The sequence below is a fragment of the Centruroides sculpturatus genome, unplaced genomic scaffold (assembly GCF_000671375.1).
Source record: "Centruroides sculpturatus isolate CEXI.00-Female unplaced genomic scaffold, Cexi_2.0 scaffold137, whole genome shotgun sequence".
Taxonomy (NCBI): domain Eukaryota; kingdom Metazoa; phylum Arthropoda; class Arachnida; order Scorpiones; family Buthidae; genus Centruroides; species Centruroides sculpturatus.
This window is the reverse complement of record NW_019384453.1, coordinates 313,206-335,055: the sequence shown is the minus strand read 5'-3', so window position 1 is coordinate 335,055 and position 21,850 is coordinate 313,206. Positions and strand designations below refer to the sequence as shown.

The 21,850-nt window shown below is 31.6% G+C and overlaps 1 protein-coding gene across 1 annotated transcript in view; it reads right to left on the bottom strand.

Moving 5' to 3' along the window:
* LOC111620597 (glycogen synthase kinase-3 beta-like) overlaps nucleotides 1-19,268 on the bottom strand; it is a 35,096-nt gene extending 15,828 nt beyond the window's left edge. The window contains exon 1 of the mRNA XM_023362557.1: nucleotides 17,572-19,268. Coding sequence (XP_023218325.1) covers nucleotides 17,572-17,626 — 55 coding nt within the window. The 5' untranslated portion in view covers nucleotides 17,627-19,268. The remainder of the gene's footprint in view (nucleotides 1-17,571) is intronic.
* Between the last annotated feature and the right edge of the window lie 2,582 nt (nucleotides 19,269-21,850).

The window sequence follows — 21,850 nt, the reverse complement described above, 5'->3', positions numbered from 1 at the left end:
TAAAAAAATAGGCTGCTTATTACTTCAACTTGAAATCAGCAAAATTTAAACTCGCTACTTATTATAAAAATGAACAAAACACCGCTAAAATAAAATTTAATTTCAAAACAATTACAGTTTATACCTTTCAATGCGAAACTCAGAATGATATAATAGCGACTTGTCGATGGTATCATGTACAAGGGAAATCCCTGAATTGCAAAAGCTCACTCTAAAAACAAATCACTGACATCTGGATGTGAAAGAGTTAATTAAAACTCCTTTAGTTCCTCGCCGAGTTAACTCTGGCTGGTTACATAGAGTTACATAAAACAGGGTCCTTAAGGCCATTTTTGAAATTTTTTTTTTGAATTTTTGGAATATTTTTTGTCTCCAAATTTTTTAAAAATATTTAAAAATATACGGCCAGCTAGTGTTCACCTTACTTTAAACCCTTGTAATCTTGCGACGTCTATGAGAATGCCCCGGGAAATCCAACTCCAGCTGTGTTCAAGGTCATCCAGATGTGTAAACAATGACTCATCCGTGTTAAATTTCACAGAAGGGCGAGACAGAGGAAGTTAAACTTTGAAGCTTTTTCTTCAAAATTAACGCATTTCTTTCCCTTTTTTCAGTTTTAAGTATTTTTTATGTTTAATTACATTTATATCAAAAATTGCTAGGAACTAAAGCGATTAAGATAGATCTAGCTGTCCTTTACATCCATAAACGTTATATGTCAGTAAAACAAATGGAGTAAGCTTTGAGTGTTCCATGATTTTTGGAGACTGTCTATACGCAGGCTTCCTAAACAAGCCTATATGTATGTTTGTCCAAGAAATTTTTGGATGAAATACAAACCGCACAACTTCAAAATCGCATAAAAATAATCCGCATAAAAAGATACCTTACAGTAACCTGATATAATCCGGCAATTGTTTGGCTTTAATATATAACTATTGGGTTTCAGATGTTTATACTTGTAATTAGTAATTATTAATTTAGTGATCAGTAAACTCATCACCACCTACTATACTAATAGTGAGAAAAATGCAAATATGTAAGACAACTTTATTTCTAACAGCCAAAATACATTTCAAGATACAACAGATGATAAGAATTAGATAAGTTTATAAGTATCTTGTCTTTCCATGATTAAATAACACACAACAACTTTTCAACAAGTTTTAGAAGAAAATAAGCAGGGAAAAAAGTACCAATAAACAGTTAATTACTTTCAGCTGTTCATTAAAATAAAATTAGTATAAAGTTTTGCTTTAAAAGAGAACTTTCATTTAAGTTTCATATATAAGTTTCGTAAGATATATATATATATATATATATCTTATGAAACTTATATATATATTGTGTAGATTTATATATATATATATATTCAGTTGTGTAGATTTATATATATATAAATCTACACAACTGAATCAAATTCATTGTCATCTGAATGAGGCTATTTGACTCTGATATTAAATCACCAAAATATTAAAGTATTTTTAAACCATAGTTTAAATGTGTATATTAAATATTTTCTGTGAATGCATACAATAAAAAGCTGTTTACTATTTTTGTATATATTACCTGCTGAGAACATTAGTGACCTAACTCTGAAAATGTCATTTTCAGATAATTGTTTTCATATCAAAACTTCAATCTTTCATTCCTACTCAACTATTTGAGTTATCCAATTAAATTTTTTTTCGTTTTTATTTGTACTTATTTTTCTTTTCTTTCAAGTTAGTATGTAATTATTTTAGTTTTAGTTATGTCACAAAAGCATAAAAATTTGAATAAGTTTTGAAGATTTCTTGTGATGACATGACACACATTTTAATGTAAATGACTGGGTGTCTCACAGTAAACATAACTCTTCAATTATTGATTTTCAGTTATGTCACTAATGTTCTCAGCAGGTGATATCATCAGTAGTTAAGAATGAACTACATACTAATATTAATTAACAATATTTTTTGATCTTTACAAAAATTTTTAAAAATGGTTTTAATCTATTCTAAAAATAGATTTATGCTTCTACTAATTGACGGGTACCAGAACAGACAGTCCTATGCCAGGGAAGTATCATCCAAATTATCATGATTAAGGATACAATGATCTGTCAAGATATGTCAACAGATGACTCTAATACAGCTGTCATTATTGTTCTAGCATGAAATTCATCAATTTTTCAGAGTAGAATGTCATATGCCACAGATTTCCAAACTGACATAATCAGGAAGTAATCTACAGTAGACCCCCCCTATAACGCTTAGATACATTCCACGTTAATCGAATTTTACGTTGTAGGAATCATTAATACATGAGCCAATCGCAGCCCGATAGGTGGGAAGTTTACGGACTAAGGCTGTTTGAAAGGTTTTCTTCTATAAAATTAACCGATTCTAGACTAATTCCACTCAACATTTCCAAAACATGTATAATTTTTTGGAAATAATCCGTATAAACTATGCTATAAACAAAAAATTATAGGATTACTTACCGAGTGCGCACCGTTCCACTACGCCGTTGCTCAAGCTTGTTTTCGTTGCGGAACAGCGCACCAAACGGCAGCCGCTATATCTGATAACGAATTTTTCACAGAAAAATAACTTGACCTTTGGACATGTCATTAATATAAATAATTTTTATGGCCGTTGAATAAGAAATGTTTCTTTCACAAGAAATGTGTAAAATTAGTGCTGTATTAGACTTACGGTACCTAATTTACATACTGTACAGACGATAATAAACTCAACTTATTGCCTAAAATCTCCGTAGCGTGGCGCCACGCTAGACGGCGGAAATTATATACAGTTTAACCCGATTATAACGACATCGGATGTAATGACAACCCTAATATAGCGTCAAATTTTTATCGGTCCCAAGATTTTACTATACTGGATAATGTTAAAAAACCCACTTGTAATGACATAAAACCCTGTTTTAACGTCATATTTGAAGCACTCTTAAATTTACAAAATTAAATTATAAATTTTATTTATCAAAGAAAATACTACCTGTTCAGTCTTAGGGTCAGAGTCCGCTTCCTAGAACGATTGTGGGTGGTACTGTCACCACCTGATTTGGTGGGGTGAGATGCACCACCCCTTTAAACAACGTGACAGTGGGTTAGTCTGCATAGCTCTTATACTCATGTTGTAGTTTAGCATCAAATCAGGTAAAATGGCTAGCTTAAAAAGGAAAGCGTTAACGTTAGACTGCAAAGTAGAAATAATTAAAGCAGTTGAAAGTGGAAGAAAAAAAGCAGATGTATGCAGAGACTTTGGTTTAGCAAATTCTACAGGTCTCGTAAAACTTCATCGGAAATAATGAACAAAATCTACGACTTAGAAAATGACATTGATAAATGATTTTTAGGCGAAAAATGCCTACAATCTAAAATAACTGACTTTTTTTAAGTGAATATTTTTATTGTTTCTTTTTAATTGATATATATTAATTTAACCTAAAAGTGGAAGATATTGGACTTCACGCCCATTTATAGATAAGCAAGAAACGAGAAAATTATCATCCAGGCATTAATAACACCTGGATGATAATTTTCTCGTTTCTTGCTTAATTTAACTTTTTGTTGCCTTTTGATTGGACATTATTCTCAAAACTGAAAGTGCCGCCATTATCGAAACTTGACAAATAAAAATCTCTTATAAAAAATAATTTTTGAAATTTTTAATTACATCGTTGTAAATTTAGACATAATAATGTAAATAAAGTTGATTTAAATATTTAGTTTGNAGTACCTAATTTATATATAATACTGTACAGACGATAGCAAACTCAATTTAGCTGCCTAAACTCTCCGTAGTGTGGCGCAGGGCGGAGGAAAGTAGTTCGGCTGCTCATCCACTATTGGTCCAGATTCTATCAATCTTGTCGCGACACGAGTCGGCGACAACGTTTTAGAAGTTCCTTTATACGAATATTGCTACAATTTTTTCGCTACGTTATAGGAATTTCCGTTATAGGAACCCACGTTATAGGGGGTCGACTGTACACGAATGTCTGAGTCTAAGGAAACATCTATTTGAAGATAGCAAAGACAGTATGTCTAGTAAAATTTCTGCAGATTTGTCTAAGAAATATTTGCCATCATAAGGGGAAATGTCAGAATAATCAGAGAAATAACTTCACAACAAAAGAAATTGGAAAGTAATACTAATAAAAACCACATTCAACTAAAGCCTTTTGTTTCCAGTACTGTTTAATGATAATGAAATTTTTGATCTAGTCGAGATCTTCAGGTCTATGTGAAATGGAATGCGTTTTGGAATGTTAATGTACTGTATTTCAAAAAAACAAAACTTTTCAAATACATAAAATACAAAAAATTGCACAATACCAATGTAACTACAGGAAAAGTACAAGAAAAAACATAAAACTAAGCATTAAAAAATAATAAAAAACCAATGTATCTGGTATATTATCACAATGACGCAGTCATGTTATGTGCTTGCATCATCATTGTTCTCATGTACAGTACATACAGGATTTTCCAAACATATGACAGGCATTGATCCTCTTTAAAGTTGATACAATGGCCTTTATTCTCCAATTTAAGAAATATCTATGGCCTCTAGAGTTTTTATGCACTCAGGATGCCCAGATGTTTTGATTATAGTTGCCTCATTGAATAGGGTGTGCACACGGTTATCAGATGTGTAAGTGGCCAGGGAGGTGTTCTTTTTTATTTTTGTTTATATCATATTTATATTCCACTATTCTAACTTTGAATAAGTGTAAGGTTGAGCATTTACATTCCAGGTTGTTGCCAAATCTATCATCTCTCATGGGAATCTTGTAAGCCCCTAGAATTCTGAGCAAGTTATTATGATCCTTTCCATTTTTAAGGATATTAAAAATGGTACAGTTGCATCTGAATATTAATTGTATACCCTTGTGTTATTTCTTTATATATTGGTATGTTGTGATTATTAAATTCAAAAATGATTTACACAATGTAGACCAATATGCACTTGAGAATGACAAAAATGGGTGGCCTATTTACAAGAAAGACTAGAAAGGAAGTTATCCCACACCTATAGAAAAAATTGGATCTTAAAACAGCAATGCAAATGCATTCTAGAACAAAAAAATACATCAGTAATTTGCTGAGACAACATCTCTCCACCATCGCCAGTCAAAGATCTCATGTACGCACTTAAATCAAGAAACAGCCATCTGGATTTGATAATACTGAGCATCAAAAAACTCATGGCAGGCTTAAATGAAGGCCAGAAAGAACTATTCAAATGAAAAGCATCTTTCAGAATAAATTTGACTAATGATGCAGGTAGAGAAGAGGATACTTGGTGCAATCTATGAAGAAGCAAGAAATGGCTTGAACATAACTATATGATCTTATTAAAAGCTGATAAAAGCAGAACTGTAGTTCTGATGAAAAGAGAACATTATCAGGCCCACTTGGACCAATATCTCACTGATACTTGTTGTGAACCAGTCAAGGAATGGTATGTTGACAAATTAAATATAGGACACTTCTGTGTTGTGGTGTTATTGACACCGATTTGTTAAATTTCAGATATACTCACTAGTACTTTCAACAGTTTACAACCTTCATCTTCAGGCGAAATTGAATACCTTTATTCTCAAGTTGACAGCTTTTAACAAACTTTTCAAATTACGTAATGCATATGGTTGGAGTATAGAACAAAACAATAAAATTGAATAAATAAATATTTTTAAAGAAACATGCTGTAATAACATGAACTCCCCAAAACATATAAATAAAGAGTAATGGTACCATGCATGTAAGTGGAATAAAATCAGAACACAAAAGTATAACTTGAATTGTTTAAATAAAGTTATCCATAGCTGTGGTATTTCCAATGTCAGCGCATTACACGGCAATAAAGCAGATATGTAAAGGTTCTCCCCTATAAATATTTGCCTATGATCATTGCAATGCTTAAGCAATTTAAATTAAGTGGAAGATAATCTTGGTCTAGAACCTTTTTTGCTAATTCTGTAGCTGGTCTGTTTTTTCTAATGTCCTCTTGATGTTCAAAGATGTGGGAGTGTATCATTCTGGTGGTAGCTCCAATATAGATAATTTCCTCCCGATATTGTATGCTTTAATGGAATTTTATAAACAAGATTTTTCATTCGACGTGAGAGTGTCTCTATCATTGCACAATGTTCTTCGTAGTGATGGTTAAGGAGTTATAGGTAATATAAAACCATGCTTTCTGAATATGTGTGTTATTTTTAGTGAGATGGTACCCAAGTACAGTATTGAAGGGTTTATTATCTTCAGGTTTTCTTTGTTGCAGAGGAAAGATTTTGGAAACAATTTGTTTATGACCCGGTTGTGGAGATATCGATATTTGGAATTAAAATATCCGGTATTGTGCACATCTCTGTTGATAATTTGTAATTCTTTATCAATTAATACCTGGGTGGATGGGATGAGAAGCACTCTCTGAATAAGCAAAGTAATAGCGGAGTTTACAAAGTTTGAGGGCTGGAAGGCAGTTACAGGGATAATATCTGGCTCTTTGTTGTTTTTGGTGCACTGAAAAAGTTAGCTCCAAAGATCTATGCACTTCCAAATCTAGAAAGGAAGTTATATTGCTCCTCTTCTACAGTGAAATTGATAGAAGGATATATTGAAGCTAGCATTAGAATAAATTTGTCTAAATCCTCCACAGAGCCGTCCCATAAAAGCAAAATATCGTCAATGTATTGTAGATACATGATAGAATAGTGGACTGTTAAAGGTGCGTGGAAAATACGATACTCTATATTCCTCATGATGAGTTCTGCTAAAATGGGTGACAAGGGGAACCCTGGGTTTGTTTGTATATTTTGCCATTGAATTGAAAATAGTTATTTTCTGTGATAAATAAAAGGGTCTCACTCAAATGTAATACATGTGATATAGGGTGCCTAGTACTCAGTAGTAGTGCATTAGCTAACTTGACAGCTTCAAAATGTGGTACTGATGGATATAATGAAATTACGTCTATTTTGTACAACTGGTATGAGTTAGTGGGAAGGTTACTTAGTTTAGCCACTATTAGCTAGCTTTAGCATTTAAAATGGCATTGGTTACAAAGTTGGAGGGAAGTACTAAAGCAGAGATGTGTTTTGCCAGCGCTGTCTCGAAAATATATGTAGGATGGGAGCATTAATTAATTAACGCTCCCATCCTACATACATTTTCGAGTCAGCACATCACATACTACATCCATCCTACATACATTTTCGAGTCATACATCACATCCTACATACATTTTCAAGTCAGCACTGGCAAATTAATTAACGGTCTTAAAGGCCAAGCAGGTTTATGTGTCTTCACTTCAAAGAATAATCTTGGGCAAGCAATGTTCATTGGGAGATTAAGAGAACCAGTTAAAGACGCTGTTACCCCCTGTGAGTGCAATAATCTTATGTGTCTTCCTTAGTATAGTTGGTGTCAGATCCTCTTTTAGTATAATTGATTCGGATTGTTAAAGGAATTCGTTGGATCTTGATAAGAAATCCTGGTTTTTGCATATCACAAATCTATCTTTATCTGCTACTAACAGATTTAAATGATTGCTTGTAAGATATGATTTAACTACCCGAGCAGTTTGTGCATTTGATTTGCTGGATTTCGAACTTCATTTTGATGCTATGTTGGTTATTACAGAAAGCTCCAATATAGGTTGCAATTCTGGATAGCAAATGTGGATAGTGAGTATATCTGAAATTTAACAAATCGCTGTCAATAACACCGCAACACGGAAGTGTCCTACATTTAATTTCTAAACACTGGTGTGAAGTGAACTATATTTTCATGTATGTTGACAAACTAGTTGCATGCATTATCAGATTCTCCTGCACAATGTTGGTCAAAAAATTAAAATTAGATATGGTGGTTGTTCCTTCCCTAAATACACCTAAAATATTCTCTTTCGCTAACACTCATAAGCAAGGTAACACAATACATCCCACAGTTGATAAAGCCAAAGTGCCAACACTCCTATTGGAAAATGCAATTCATATTCTACTTAAAGAACATTTAAAAGGTTACCCCTATTCCATAGATAATACTGAGCCATTAACAAAGAAACTACAAAACTTACAACTTACATCAATGCACATATCAGTGTTAAACTTTACAACTCTGTACTCCTCTATTAACCTCCAACCATGTTTATGTATGCTCAGAGAAGTTTTCTTACATGAAAACTGAGAACCTGAACTTCATAAACATGGCCTTGAGAGGGCCATTTGTTATGCAATTTGTCTTTCTTTCAAATATGATTACAATACATTCAATGTAAAGGGGCAGGTGTACTGATGGGCAGCCCATTATCCGGGGATCTTAGCAAAATGGCAATTAGATTATTAGAAAACAAACACAATTTTGCCATTTTTTCTATCGGAAATAAACATATATAGAAGATATGTTGATAATGATATCATCATTTGGAAAGAAAGATCTGATATTAATAACTTTATCGTACAAATTAACAACCCATAGTCTGGCCTCAATGTAGAATTAGATCAAGCCAGCAATACGAGTGTACAGTACATTTTCTAGATCTACTGATAAACATAAAAAATAACTGGGTACACACCAACATTTATTACAAACCAATGTACATACATTATTTATTCCAGCAAACTCCCATGACCCTTACATATATAAAATTGCAATGTTCAAGACCCCCATAAAAAGGCTTTTCAAACATTGTATGGATTACACAGATACACTAGAAGAACTCAAACACCTCAAGCATATTACTTGTGGATACCAAAATAACCTGGGCCCTCTCTAACAACATACACCCCATGAATGCCAATACTCCCTGTGAGTACACACAGCATCATCCTAGACTACCATCACAACATGCTACCAATGTATAAAGAAATAACACAAGGATATACAATTAATATTCAGATGCAACTGTACCATCTTTAGTATCCTTAAAAATGGAAAGGATCATAATAACTTGCTCAGAATTCTAAGGGTTACAAGATTCCTATGAGAGATGATAGATTTGGCAACAACCTGGAATGTATATGCTAAACCTTACACTCATTCAAAGTTAGAATAGTGGAATATAAATATGATATAAACAAAAAGAAAAAACAACACCTCCCTGGCCACTTACACATCTGATAACCGTGTGCACACCCTATTCAACGAGGCAATTATAATCAAAACATCTAGGCATCCTGAGTGCATAAAAACTCTAGAGGCCATAGATATCTTTTAAATTGGAGAATAAAGGCCATTGTATCAACTTTAAAGAGGATCAATGCCTGTCATATGCTTGGAAAATCCTGTATGTACTGTACATGAGAACAATGATGATGAAAACACATAACATGACTGCATCATTGTGATAATATACTGGATACATTGTTTTTTATTATTATTTTGTAATGCTTAGTTTATGTTTTTTCTTATACTTTTCCTGTAGTTACATTGGTATTGTGCAATTTTTTGTATTTTATGTATTTGAAAAGTTTTGTTTTTTGAAATACAGTACATTAACATTCCAAAACGCATTCCATTTCACATAGACCTGAGGAAGATCTCGACTAATTGAAAATGTTTGTGTTTAAAACATTTATCATTAAATAGTACTGGAAACAAAAAAAGACTAGTTGAATGTGGTTTTTATTAGAATACTCAGATGTACAGCTTTAGGCAAATTTTTCTAAATTTGAGGCTTAGGTACAAAAAAAATTTCATTTCCTTCTACTACTACAGTGCATGACAGTAAATTTGTCTGTCTTTCAATACAAATCTTCTTCCTATATTCCATGCCCATAGGAGCTTAAAAGTCAAAGGAACCATGCCTTTTAACCATACCTAACACAGATTTAATTAGTTTCATATTTATATATGAAACCAATTAAAATCAATATTAAATCAAATATTAAACCAATTAAATCTGGATGAGGCATGAGCTCCATGAGATGGAAAAATTTTATGGCTTCTCTGGTGGGGAGGTAGCAAAGAAAATCATCTAACATTATATTTTGAAAGATGTCAGCAAGATCCAAAACAGGAGATGCTGTTTGAGTCACATGTGAAAGACATATTTCTTAAATAAATAAGCAATCACTTATAACCAGCATTAATTTTCTTATAAACAAACGCCTTCTTCCATCTTTAACGGTCATCATCAGGTTTCTATGTTTTGGAATATTTGTAAAAAAATGCATCTTCCAAAAATTTAAAAATTGCACATCTTGAAGATACGCGCATGCTCAATGTAGCTCTTTAAAAAATGAGTCTTTAAACTGGCTTCCTATTTTAAAAATTCTATGTTTATATAAATTATAAAGATAAACTTGATGGCAATCTATTTTACATCAAAATATGCCCTCCACGCAGCTGCCAGTGAGTCCATTTCTTTAAAATTGATGGCTGTTNTATCAGTCATCATCTGGTTTCTATGCTTTGGAATGTCTGTAAAAGAACACATCTTTAAAAAATTAAAAAATTGCTTGTCTTGAAGATGCACGCATGCTCAATGTAGCTCTTTAAAAAATGAGTCTTTAAACTGGCTTCCTATTTTAAAAATTCTATGTTTATATAAATTATAAAGATAAACTTGATGACAATCTATTTTACAGGTGATTGTTTATTTATTTATTGAATTCTACTCCATTAATATCATGATGGGTATATTTCTTTTAATTTTTTTCCCTTTTTGTTGACAAATACTCACAACAAGGGCAGGAGGCTGACTATACAGCTTAAGGTTACCTAGAGGAGGAACCATGACCATGCAATCAACATTCTGGGCACCATTACTAGGCACACTGCACCTCTAAGTTTAAGGAAAAGAAGTTTGAATGGGCCAACATGCAGAATGGCTGCCTCATGTTTTCATGCCTGAAATATAAATTCTGAAGTGGTTCTGTTAGAGCTGCCTCATGGGCATATAGAGAAAAAGTGAACCACTGCTGTAGAGAACCCAGAATCGAATCCCAGATCAGGTAACTGATGTGATATTACAGAATTTTTAATTACAGGCAATAGATGGTGACTGAAAAATGCAAGTGGAAAAGAAAGGATATAGACGTAATGTTAAAATGAAAGATAGTGGCAGTGGCAAGAGAAGAGGGGCACGCACATGTGGTGTTGTAAAAAAGTGGGTGTATGTGAATTTTTTGCCACAAGGTCTTTCATGACACCCATAGACTGTGCCTGTAAAAATCTGGTGTCCCTTTTGAGTGTGGAGTCACATGACCAGAAATTGACATTGTGAAAACTTTGGAGGCAAATATCTTGCAAAGGATAGCATACAGAGGTATGGTTCTATTTATTTTTTTGCTTATACAGTAGGGATCTACAATTATGAAGGGGTGGAATACAAAGTTCACATCTTACCTTCAAATTCACATTTTAGTCTCTAAAACAGTATTTACAACTGAGTAAGATAATTTTCATACGACTGTTTCCTTATAAATGTTAAGTTTATAATATACTTAGGAAATCAAGAAATTTCAATGCAAGATAGTCCTAAAAAGAAAAATAGAGTTCACTTCAGATTTTCAGATACAGATATATTCAAAACTACTAGTTACAGCAGCAAGTATGTGCTACAGTATCATACAGAAAGTTAGAGAATACAGTGGGTGATCGGTTAACGAACATAATCCGTTCCAAGACTTTGTTCGCTATCCGAATTGGTCGTTAACCGATTATTGATTTACCATAGGTTTCTATGGGAATTTAATTAATTCATTCTGGAGACCCCCAAAAATAAAAAATATATACTTTCTTACTACGTTTATTTATATGTAATAATAAAAATACATACACACACAGTCTTGCATTTTTAATAATCATGCTTTTTTCCATTTAAATGGTTAAAGAATCTGTCTAATGTCGATTGCTTTTCTCTCTTCTTCAGGATTTTTCGTAAGTAATTACTAGCATTGCAATTGTAGAAATCCCCAAGTTTAGATGCCATTCTAAGACCGTTGTTCTGACATCCTCCTACTTCTTCAAAGGATCTTTAATAACAGATATTGGCATTAATCCGTTTTTTCAGAAGAAAACATATCTTGCCAAGATTCTTGGTGTTCTTCATTCAAGAGTTCTTGGTGTTCTTCTGTCATCAGATCCGTTTCAGGTTCCATTATGAACTCTTCGATGTTCTTTATTTCTCAATGTGATTTTTGTTACTCCTTTAGCTGCTTGAGTCTTATGGATTATACAGTATTTTCTTAAATAAGATTGAACTGCAGCCTACTGTAGACATGTTCATGCCATACTGCCAAGAAACATTAGGCATCTTCTGTCCACTCTCTACCTTTGCTATTATACTCTCACCTTTCGAAAAGAAAAACAGATGCAAAACTTAACGAGTGCCTACCTGACAGTCTCGCAAATACATAAAAGAATTATTTTGTCAGAAAAATAAAAGGCTGGAATTACAAGGGATAGTTTCAAAGTTCAGAGGAATACTATCTGATCGGTATATACCGGCTTGAGCATTGATGTTGACGTTTCCCACACTCCGAAAAGTTTCGAATAGTTGCCCGAAGACATGGGAAGACCAATCAGTATTCATTATTTTACATCGCTTCTTCTTGTGTTTGTTCTGTGAGGTGTTCGTTGTCCGAACATAAAAATCTTTCGCAAAAGTGTTCGTTATCTGATCACCCACTGTACTTTAAGTGAAGAATAAAATGTTATTTGCTCAACACTTAATTTATGGAATTCTTATCAATTTTCAAACTGTTTTCTAAAAATTACTTAAATCAGAACCACATCCACCAACCTAGCCAACTGCAAGTTTCTTAGATTTTATAGAAATGATGTTATTGGAAGATCTTCACAGGCTAACACCACTCTCTTTTTAAACCAAGTTTTCTGAAGTTAGTTAGCTACACAGAATTAGATAATTTAGAAGTAATTCCTCCCACTCTTGACATCATTCCTCTGTACAGCTGACTAGGTTAGTGGTCATAGTTCAGGTATAGAATTATCTGGCAGGGTTCAATTCTACTTCACTAACAGCTAAAAGCGACTTTTTATTGTACCCATTTCTCTTTTCTGTATATCTTCCTCTACAAGTGGGTGAATAGTCGTTTAATCTGTTTTGACAACTGCTAAGTTGAAAAGAATGTACTTTATACAATTCATTTCTGGAATTAAAAGAACAGTAGTTAAAAAATGGATCAACAACAACAAAAATAAAAGAAAAATACTGAAGAAGAAAGAAGAGTTTTTAATGAATACTGGACAGATTGATATTTTCTGTTGAAGATTACTGTACATCTGTCAACTAGTATGAAGCAATAAAGCATTACAATTATGTTAGTTGACATATGAACAGATTGATGATTTTTTTTGATGAAATGGGAAACCAATTACTTGATTTCTCAATTTACCAGGAAACCATCCTCTTATAACATATTTAAAAATCTAATTATTTGAAGCAAACTTGATGTTTATACTAGCCATAAAGTTGCTGAATTAATGACTGAAAGAGGGTTGTGTTTTACAGATGCTATTATAGAAAACATGTATACTTTCATTAGTGAGGAAGTGAAGTCATGATAAAGTAAAGTTGTTTTCAGATATCAGCCTTGTAGTTCACATGGTCACAAAACTAACAGAAAAACTGGCAGTAAATTCAATTCATTAGAACTTGACCGAAAGAAAGCAGAACAGTATGACTACTGATAAAGAAAGGAATTTATATGGTCATAAGACTGGTGTTTGTGGAACAACAAATGATATGGTAATAAAGGAAGATGTACTCTTCCAGTGATGTTTCATCTTATCATTCATCATCAAGCATAATATTGTAAAGTGTCGTAATTCCTTTTCATTAAGGATATGGTAGTTTCCATCAGGCTATGGAATTGGAATTAAAAACAAAATCACTGTTAGAGAAGTTGAAGTTGGTGGAAAACATCAATCAATTCATTGATTCTTTTTATTGATGGAGACACCCTACATGTGTTTCTTTATTGTTTTCTATCTCACATGAACATATAAAGTTAATTTTTATACATTGTTATTTTTTATAAGATTGTCTTACTTACAACTATTGCATTGTAAAGTACATTGTACACTCCTAGTTCTTCAACTATTCTTTATTTAATTTTTAAATTATTTACAGTTATTCAATTAATATATACATATAAATAATATTTCTTATATAAGGAATTATATATAAATTGCAACAGAATAAAACAGAAATGAAAAATGCTGGAAATGCACCCTAGAAGGCAATAAGGGACAGAATCATATTATCTTTTAACAACAATTACTATACTTCAGTTTTAAAACATCCTGAGATTTTCAAAATAATGCATTAGACAAAACTACAAATTTGAGAAACAAATTGCAATACAGTAGAGCGTTGATTATCCGAAAGAAGTCCAGTCGACAAATTTAAATTTTCGCCAGTGCTGTGGCACTGCAATCTTTGGCTATGTCTTGGGCTACTCAAATATTTTACGTTTTTGATACTAAATTAACTTCTGAAGTATAATTTTTTATTGTTTTTATATTTTTCAATATATTTATTTTGTTCGTATAAAATAAAAAAATAATTTTTAACGATACAATAGTCTTCGTTAGGCTTAACATCGACGAAAATTCAATGCGAAGCAACACGCAACAGAGAAAGATATCAAGATGGGATAAATTAATATATTTTTTCGTACATAATCAGTTATCCGAAACTTCGATCTTCCGAACAACCCCAGTCCTCAATTGATTCGGATAATCAACGCTCTAGTGTACATCTATTAACTAAGTATCAATAAAAATAATGTTTTAAAATAGTTTCTCTTTCAAAATACCTCTTAATTACATTCTCACCCTCAGTTTGAAAGCAGGTGTTAACAAACTAGGCTACAAATGAAAACAAAATGCAAATGATGATAAATAATTGTAATTTAAATAGTATCCTTGATCATTTTTCAGTTTTGAATTTAATGACAATTCTGACTGTTATGATAAAAATATATTTTTGACAGTTTTCTTTCAGTTTGTTAATATTTTAATAAATTCAGGAAATTTGTTAAGGGATAAATTTGATAAATTTATACTTTTATGACAGATAACAGAATTTATGAATGAATACTAAGTGAAAATATTTTCTCCCCACTTTAAAATCAGTTTTATAGTTAAAAAAACCAATAATGTTTACATAATAAAATGTCTTATTTTATACTTTAAAACAAAGTTCAGCAATTCTAAAAATATTTTTCTTAATTATTAATTTTAAGAAGTTCGGTTTGTGAAATTGATCTGTTAAAGATTAAAAATAATAAATCATTCTTTTTAATAATTAATTAAAAACACCTAAATGCATTAGTAAATATTTATTGTAATTATATAATTTTAAAATAATTTTGTTTGATGACTTTTCAGGGAGATACAATATTTAAAATATTCTCTCTCTCCCTGACATTCAACACTATATAAAATCATTATAAACTGGACATAGAAGAGTGAAGTACAAATAAAAATTATTGATTTACAAGCAAATAATGTCCTGAAAACTACAATTAATGAAACTTGTGTCAACTGGATGATTTATTGATATTTTTCACTGCCTGAAAATTTTGCTAAATTAAAGAATTTTAATACTAACATGCTTACATGCTTCAGCAGAAACTATTTATGCAAACAAATATTTTCAAAAATGATCATCACAAAAAATTCATTTTTTCAATCAAAACTTTCTAATCACCATCTTTACCAGCAGCCAAAATTGCAATGTCTAGCTTCAGTGCAAATTTTTACTGTCTTTCTTAGGAAATTCAGCAAAAAAAAAAAAATTGTTTACATTGCATTTACAGTCCTGCAATGATTGGTGCATTATGACAAAAAGGTTGTCAACCCTTGACACACAAGATTATTTTTAGCAATTTTTAAGTTTATTCATTCTTTGAGGTAATTTGTTAACAAGAAAGCTTTTTAGCTAATTGATATTGCTTTAAATTTTTCTTAAATAAATAAAATACAGGTATACCTCGCCTTACGTTGGTAATTGGTTCCAGGAGAACGACTTAAGTTGAAAAACGACATAAGTCGAATTTACTTGTCTTCAAATGTACTTGTCACTAGGCTAAACCATAAATTGCCAATTCCGGTTCTGTATTTTATTTATTAATGCATTTTTAATAATATATGGTTAATAAGGATCTATTTTAAGCTTACAAACAATAAATTTTAGTTTTTAATATAGTACAGAAAAAAGTAATCTAAATTTACGAATGCATGTACAGTACTGTAAATACAGTACATACTTGTAAATGTATATATTTTAATATGATTTTATATGCTTTAAGCATTTTTCTAGTGATATTACGATTTCAATATTTGAGGAGGATAGATGTAAAGTCGAATAAAATGACTTAAACTTGATTTTTATTTTTCCATATACTTTTTTGACAAACAACGTATAATCGGGAACGACGTAAGTCGAGATATACCTGTACTTATAAATATTTGAGAAAACATCTAGTCTAGTATAAATATCATTTAATTTTGTTTGTAAAAACTGTTTGGGTCTCTTCCAAATAACTTTTTTCAGAAACTAATTCATTATTTAATCACAGAAGTTTGCCTTTACATATTTGCTGATCAAATCAAAATCTGAAATTGCATATTTTTGGAAGTTGTATAAATTTAATTGTGTGCCAAAATACTTGATAGAAATATTAAAAATTTTTGTTTATATCTTAAGATTTCAGAGAGATTGTTTGTTTAGGTAAATAAATCACTGCTAATTTCAGGAAAAAGCTTTTTATTACTTAAAATAAATACTTTCAGTCAAAATCTAATCATCCTCGGCTTAAAATCTTAAGTTTATCACTTTAAAATAATGCAGAACAGAATAAATAAATTTAAAACAAATTCAAAATTAATATACTAAACAGTTTCAATTTTTGAATTTGAAATAAATGCAACTAGTGTTGCCACCTTTCCAAAATCGTTGACCTGGACGGGAGGTCAGGTTTGTTTGAACAGAAGTTCCTGACACATGCGCAATGTCATTTTACAATGTGAAGAATAACTGCATGCAAATCAGTTACAGTGTACAGATAATTTAACTCTATTTGAGACATGTACAATTGTACATAAAAAAAAAGGTCGACAGGTTGCTGTGCACCACACATCGGCGTAAACAGACTAACATGGCAGAATTGCAGATGAGTTTCAGTTAGTGTGAGTTCTTTCACTGTTAAAATAGTGTAAATTTGTAAAAATATTTGCAAGAACTTTGTTTCATCATAATTTCACAATTTCTATGAAATTCCCGGACAAAATTAATACTATACCCGGACAGCGAGTCAATTCCTGGACTGTCTGGATGAAAACCAAACAGGTAGTAACACTAAATGCAACAGAACATGTGAAATAAATAAATCCTGATACTGTTAGCAACTCCACAGACGTTATAACCAAGTTTGCAAAGATAACCCCATAGACAATGACATACTAACAGTTTGCAATTATGTTAACTTGTTTCCTTCTATCAATATTAAGGCAACATTATCTCTCTCACATAATGTAATATGTCAACACAAAAATGTTAGCTTGAGAACATATAGTCATACCTCTGACTACTTTTGGTTGTTTCCTACTTTCAAGAGACATCTCAAAGGAATTCATTTCACCCGTGATGAAATTATTCAAGCAGCCACAAGGAAATGGTTATGAGAACAACCTGAAGATTTCTACAGAGATGGGTTTGAAAAACTTGTTAAACATTGGCGTAGCTGTATCAAACATGAGGGAACTAGGTAAAGAAATTAAGTGTGTTAATTAAATTAGAAATACTAAACTTTGTTCTTGTTTTGGTTTCAGTTTGATATCTTACCATCATGCCTGTATATAAATATGGAAGCATTACTTATTGAATGCCTCTCATACTCATCATACATGCCAAAAATTAATCAATAAATATACTTTTAACATTTTAACATTAATATCTTATTAGTAAGTTTATTAATTGATTAATGAAGACTATTAAAATAGTGATCTCTATAACAGAAGGTTATTTAATTGTTAATTATAATTCTGATATTATTTACAATTCCAGTGCATTCTTTATATTATATAAAAGAAAGTAATTGTTTTAATAAACATTTTTATATATTTATTAGTTTCATTTTTTCACCATTTCTAAATATCCGAATTTCCTGAAGATTAAAAGCAACACAAATCAACCATAATTATTGAAATAAAAAATTATTTAACATACTGCAATTGCTGTCACCATTAATTGTTATTGAATAAATTAGGCTCAAGGATGAAAAACACTTAATGAGCAGGAAAAAAAATGACCAGAACAAGTCATGGTTTTACAGAAAAAGCAACAACAAGAAATTGTGTATCTTAACTGCTTATATAAGAGCACAACATGATCTAGCATTTGAAAAAATGCCATGATGCAACTTTTTACTGGGACTGTTAAAAGAATATGACAACAATACATTTTGGCATTATCAACATACTACAACATATCATAGTCATTTCCTGTTTACTCTGTAGTAGCAAATAAAGAATTCAGGCTACATGACAAATATGTATAATAAAGAACAATGCCAAGCTTAATTATTTTTGCAGCAACTGTTAGATCAACACTTAAAATTACAGTTAATATTGTTCAAATAAAATCTACACATTTTATTGATGCAGGGTCTCCTCACAATTACAGTATATGAAGCCCTGTTTACTTGCAGATGTTATAGCTGAAGCTGCTGAGTTAACAAACATGCAGATACATCTATGTTAATGAAGCTGTCAGCAGCTGTAACTCACTGAGAGTATAGTACCAATTAAGTAAGCCTTCCTTGGTGCTGATCAATTGATAGAGCCCAGACATGTTTGCTAATATGACATCATATCAACACTGACAAATGAGTGAGATGACTTTGAACTGGCTCTGCTTTTCTTCATCATTGTGGTTAAGATGGCAAATTGTTGTATGCTTGTGTTATCTCTGCAACAAAGCATTGTGGTATACTAATAATGCTGGAACATATTGTGGTATAATTTTTAACAGTCTGAACATGAATTTTACATCATTGGCATTTTTAAAATGCCAGAACATGTCATGACTCTTTATAGGCAGCTAAGATGCAAAATTTTCTGTTGTGACTGTTTCTGTAAAGCCACATTATGTTCTGAGTATTTTTTCCATTCATTGAACATTTTCACTAGAGCTTAACACATATAACTATTATCACTACTATATATTAAAGGTTTAAAAAGAATTTTCAATTTGATTAAATTTATATAAATACATAAATTAAACAGAATGTTGAAAATAAATAGACTGTTCAAAAACAACTGATTATACACTAGAAAATTACAAGGAACTCCAATAAATCATTAATATTAAAAATACCAAGAACAGAAAGGTTTTTAATTCATCCATCAAAAATATTTTTAAATGGATAATTCTAATTCTATTAATTAACAAGTAAATGTAATCTGCTATAGAAATGAAAAAGAAAAATACATTTTTATACAGTTTAATGTTCTTGCAATTTCAAGCAAGATAATGCCAGTGTTCTCCCTAATAAAAAATTTTGAATGGTCAATCTGCATGTCAGCTAACTGCTACTACAAATTTCCTTACAAATCTTGGCTGCTGACAGCAAAACAATACAGTGGACCTTCGTTATAGTGCTGCTCGCTATACCGTGCACTTGGTTATAGCGCGGGTGATGTTTGGACGCAATATGCTCAAACACGTTTATACAGGTCCGTGCAGCATTAGTGAGTAGCGCATTTTATTGTTATTGCGTATTGAGTAATTGTGTATGTATTGAGTTCCTGCATGTATTTTGAATAGTGTTTAATTATTGTATGCATGATCGGTAAAAGAAAAGCTTGACATTATTGCTAAAGTAAAGAGCGGAATTTCAAAAGCAAACATAAGAAGAGAATACAGCATACCTGAAGGAACTGTAAGAGGTTGTNAAATTATATATAATCTATTAATATAAAATTTAATAGTGTATAAAGCCCTTATAATTTTGAGAGCATATGAGCAATTAAATTTTTTTTAATAAAAACAAAAATGCACAACAATTATAATAATAATTACTAAGAAAAATACATTTTTATAAAAACAAAAACATCATGAATTTCAAGCAAGATAATGCCAGTGTTCTCCCTAATAAAAAATTTTGAATGGTCAATCTGCATGTCAGCTAACTGCTACTACAAATTTCCTTACAAATCTTGGCTGCTGACAGCAAAACAATACAGTGGACCTTCGTTATAGTGCTGCTCGCTATACCGTGCACTTGGTTATAGCGCGGGTGATGTTTGGACGCAATATGCTCAAACACGTTTATACAGGTCCGTGCAGCATTAGTGAGTAGCGCATTTTATTGTTATTGCGTATTGAGTAATTGTGTATGTATTGAGTTCCTGCATGTATTTTGAATAGTGTTTAATTATTGTATGCATGATCGGTAAAAGAAAAGCTTGACATTATTGCTAAAGTAAAGAGCGGAATTTCAAAAGCAAACATAAGAAGAGAATACAGCATACCTGAAGGAACTGTAAGAGGTTGTATGGCAGAAGAGACAAAACTGAAATCATTTGTTGATAAGCTTGACCAAGATGCTGGGCTTACTCAAAAAAAGACAAGACTTGGAAAAAATCAAAATGTTGATGATTGCCTCTATGCATGGTTTGTGCAAAAAAAGAAGTGAAGGTTTAAAGCTGTTCCCTATCTGGAACAGCTTTAAACTTGCAGGCTGAAAAATTCCATGTAAGCTTAAAAGCAGATGATGATTTTAAGGCTTCTGACGATTGGATGTGGCGTTGGCAAAAACAACATGGCATCTTCCAAATTTCCATTTCTGGTGAAGCGAAGTCCAGTGATATTGAAGGTGCTGCAGAATTTTCCAAACAGTTCACAATTTCCATTAAGAAAGAACAGTATACTGATCCACAAGTTTATAACTGTGATGAGACTGCATTATATTACAGAATGTTGCCAAATAAAGCCTTAGATCTAAAAAGTAACCCACAAAAGGCAGGATTAAAACTAAGCAAGGAAAGGATAACAGCTTTATTTTGTGTAAATAAAGCTGGTAATCACAAGTTGACGCCACTCATTATAGGTAAAAGTCAAAACCCATGATGTTTCAAGTCAATCAATATAAAATCTCTGCCAGTTGTTTATAAAAACAGCATAAATGCTTGGATGACTTCTAACATATTTCATGACTGATTTCACAATTCCTTGGTTCCCTCTGTGCAAAAATTTCTGAGAGAATTGAGTCTAGATTCAAAAGCTTTGCTTCTCTTAGATAATTGCCCAGCTCATCCACCAACTGATAACCTTGTGTCTGACGATGGTAAAAATAAAAGTAATGTATCTTCACCACCACCGTGCCACTTGATATAACACAGTCCACCTTATAACGCGGGTATTGTTTCCCGCCCAACATGTGCATTATATCGGAGGTCCACTGTACTTGTCTTTAACCCAATTAATGATAAAACATAAATAAATAAAATGAAAAAATATCATAGTTTTAACTGATTAACCAGTTAAAACCAGCTTTAAGAAAAAGTATGTTGTTATCTAAAGAAAATCAAAAAATTATTTCTGTTTTCCATGATATTGTTCCCTTATTAAAACTAAGCAGACTATGTATGATGCCAATTAATAAAAGAGTCTATAAATATCATATGTCAAATAGTCAAATTTTTATTCTAGCATATAAGTTCATTGTAAATATTGGGACTGTTATTGCTTCCAATTGTCTGATTTCACTCATTCATTAAGAACTTCCTGATTCTTGATCACACTCAGCTGTCACTACTTCAATATGAACAATCATACAGTCAAAATACATAAAATTA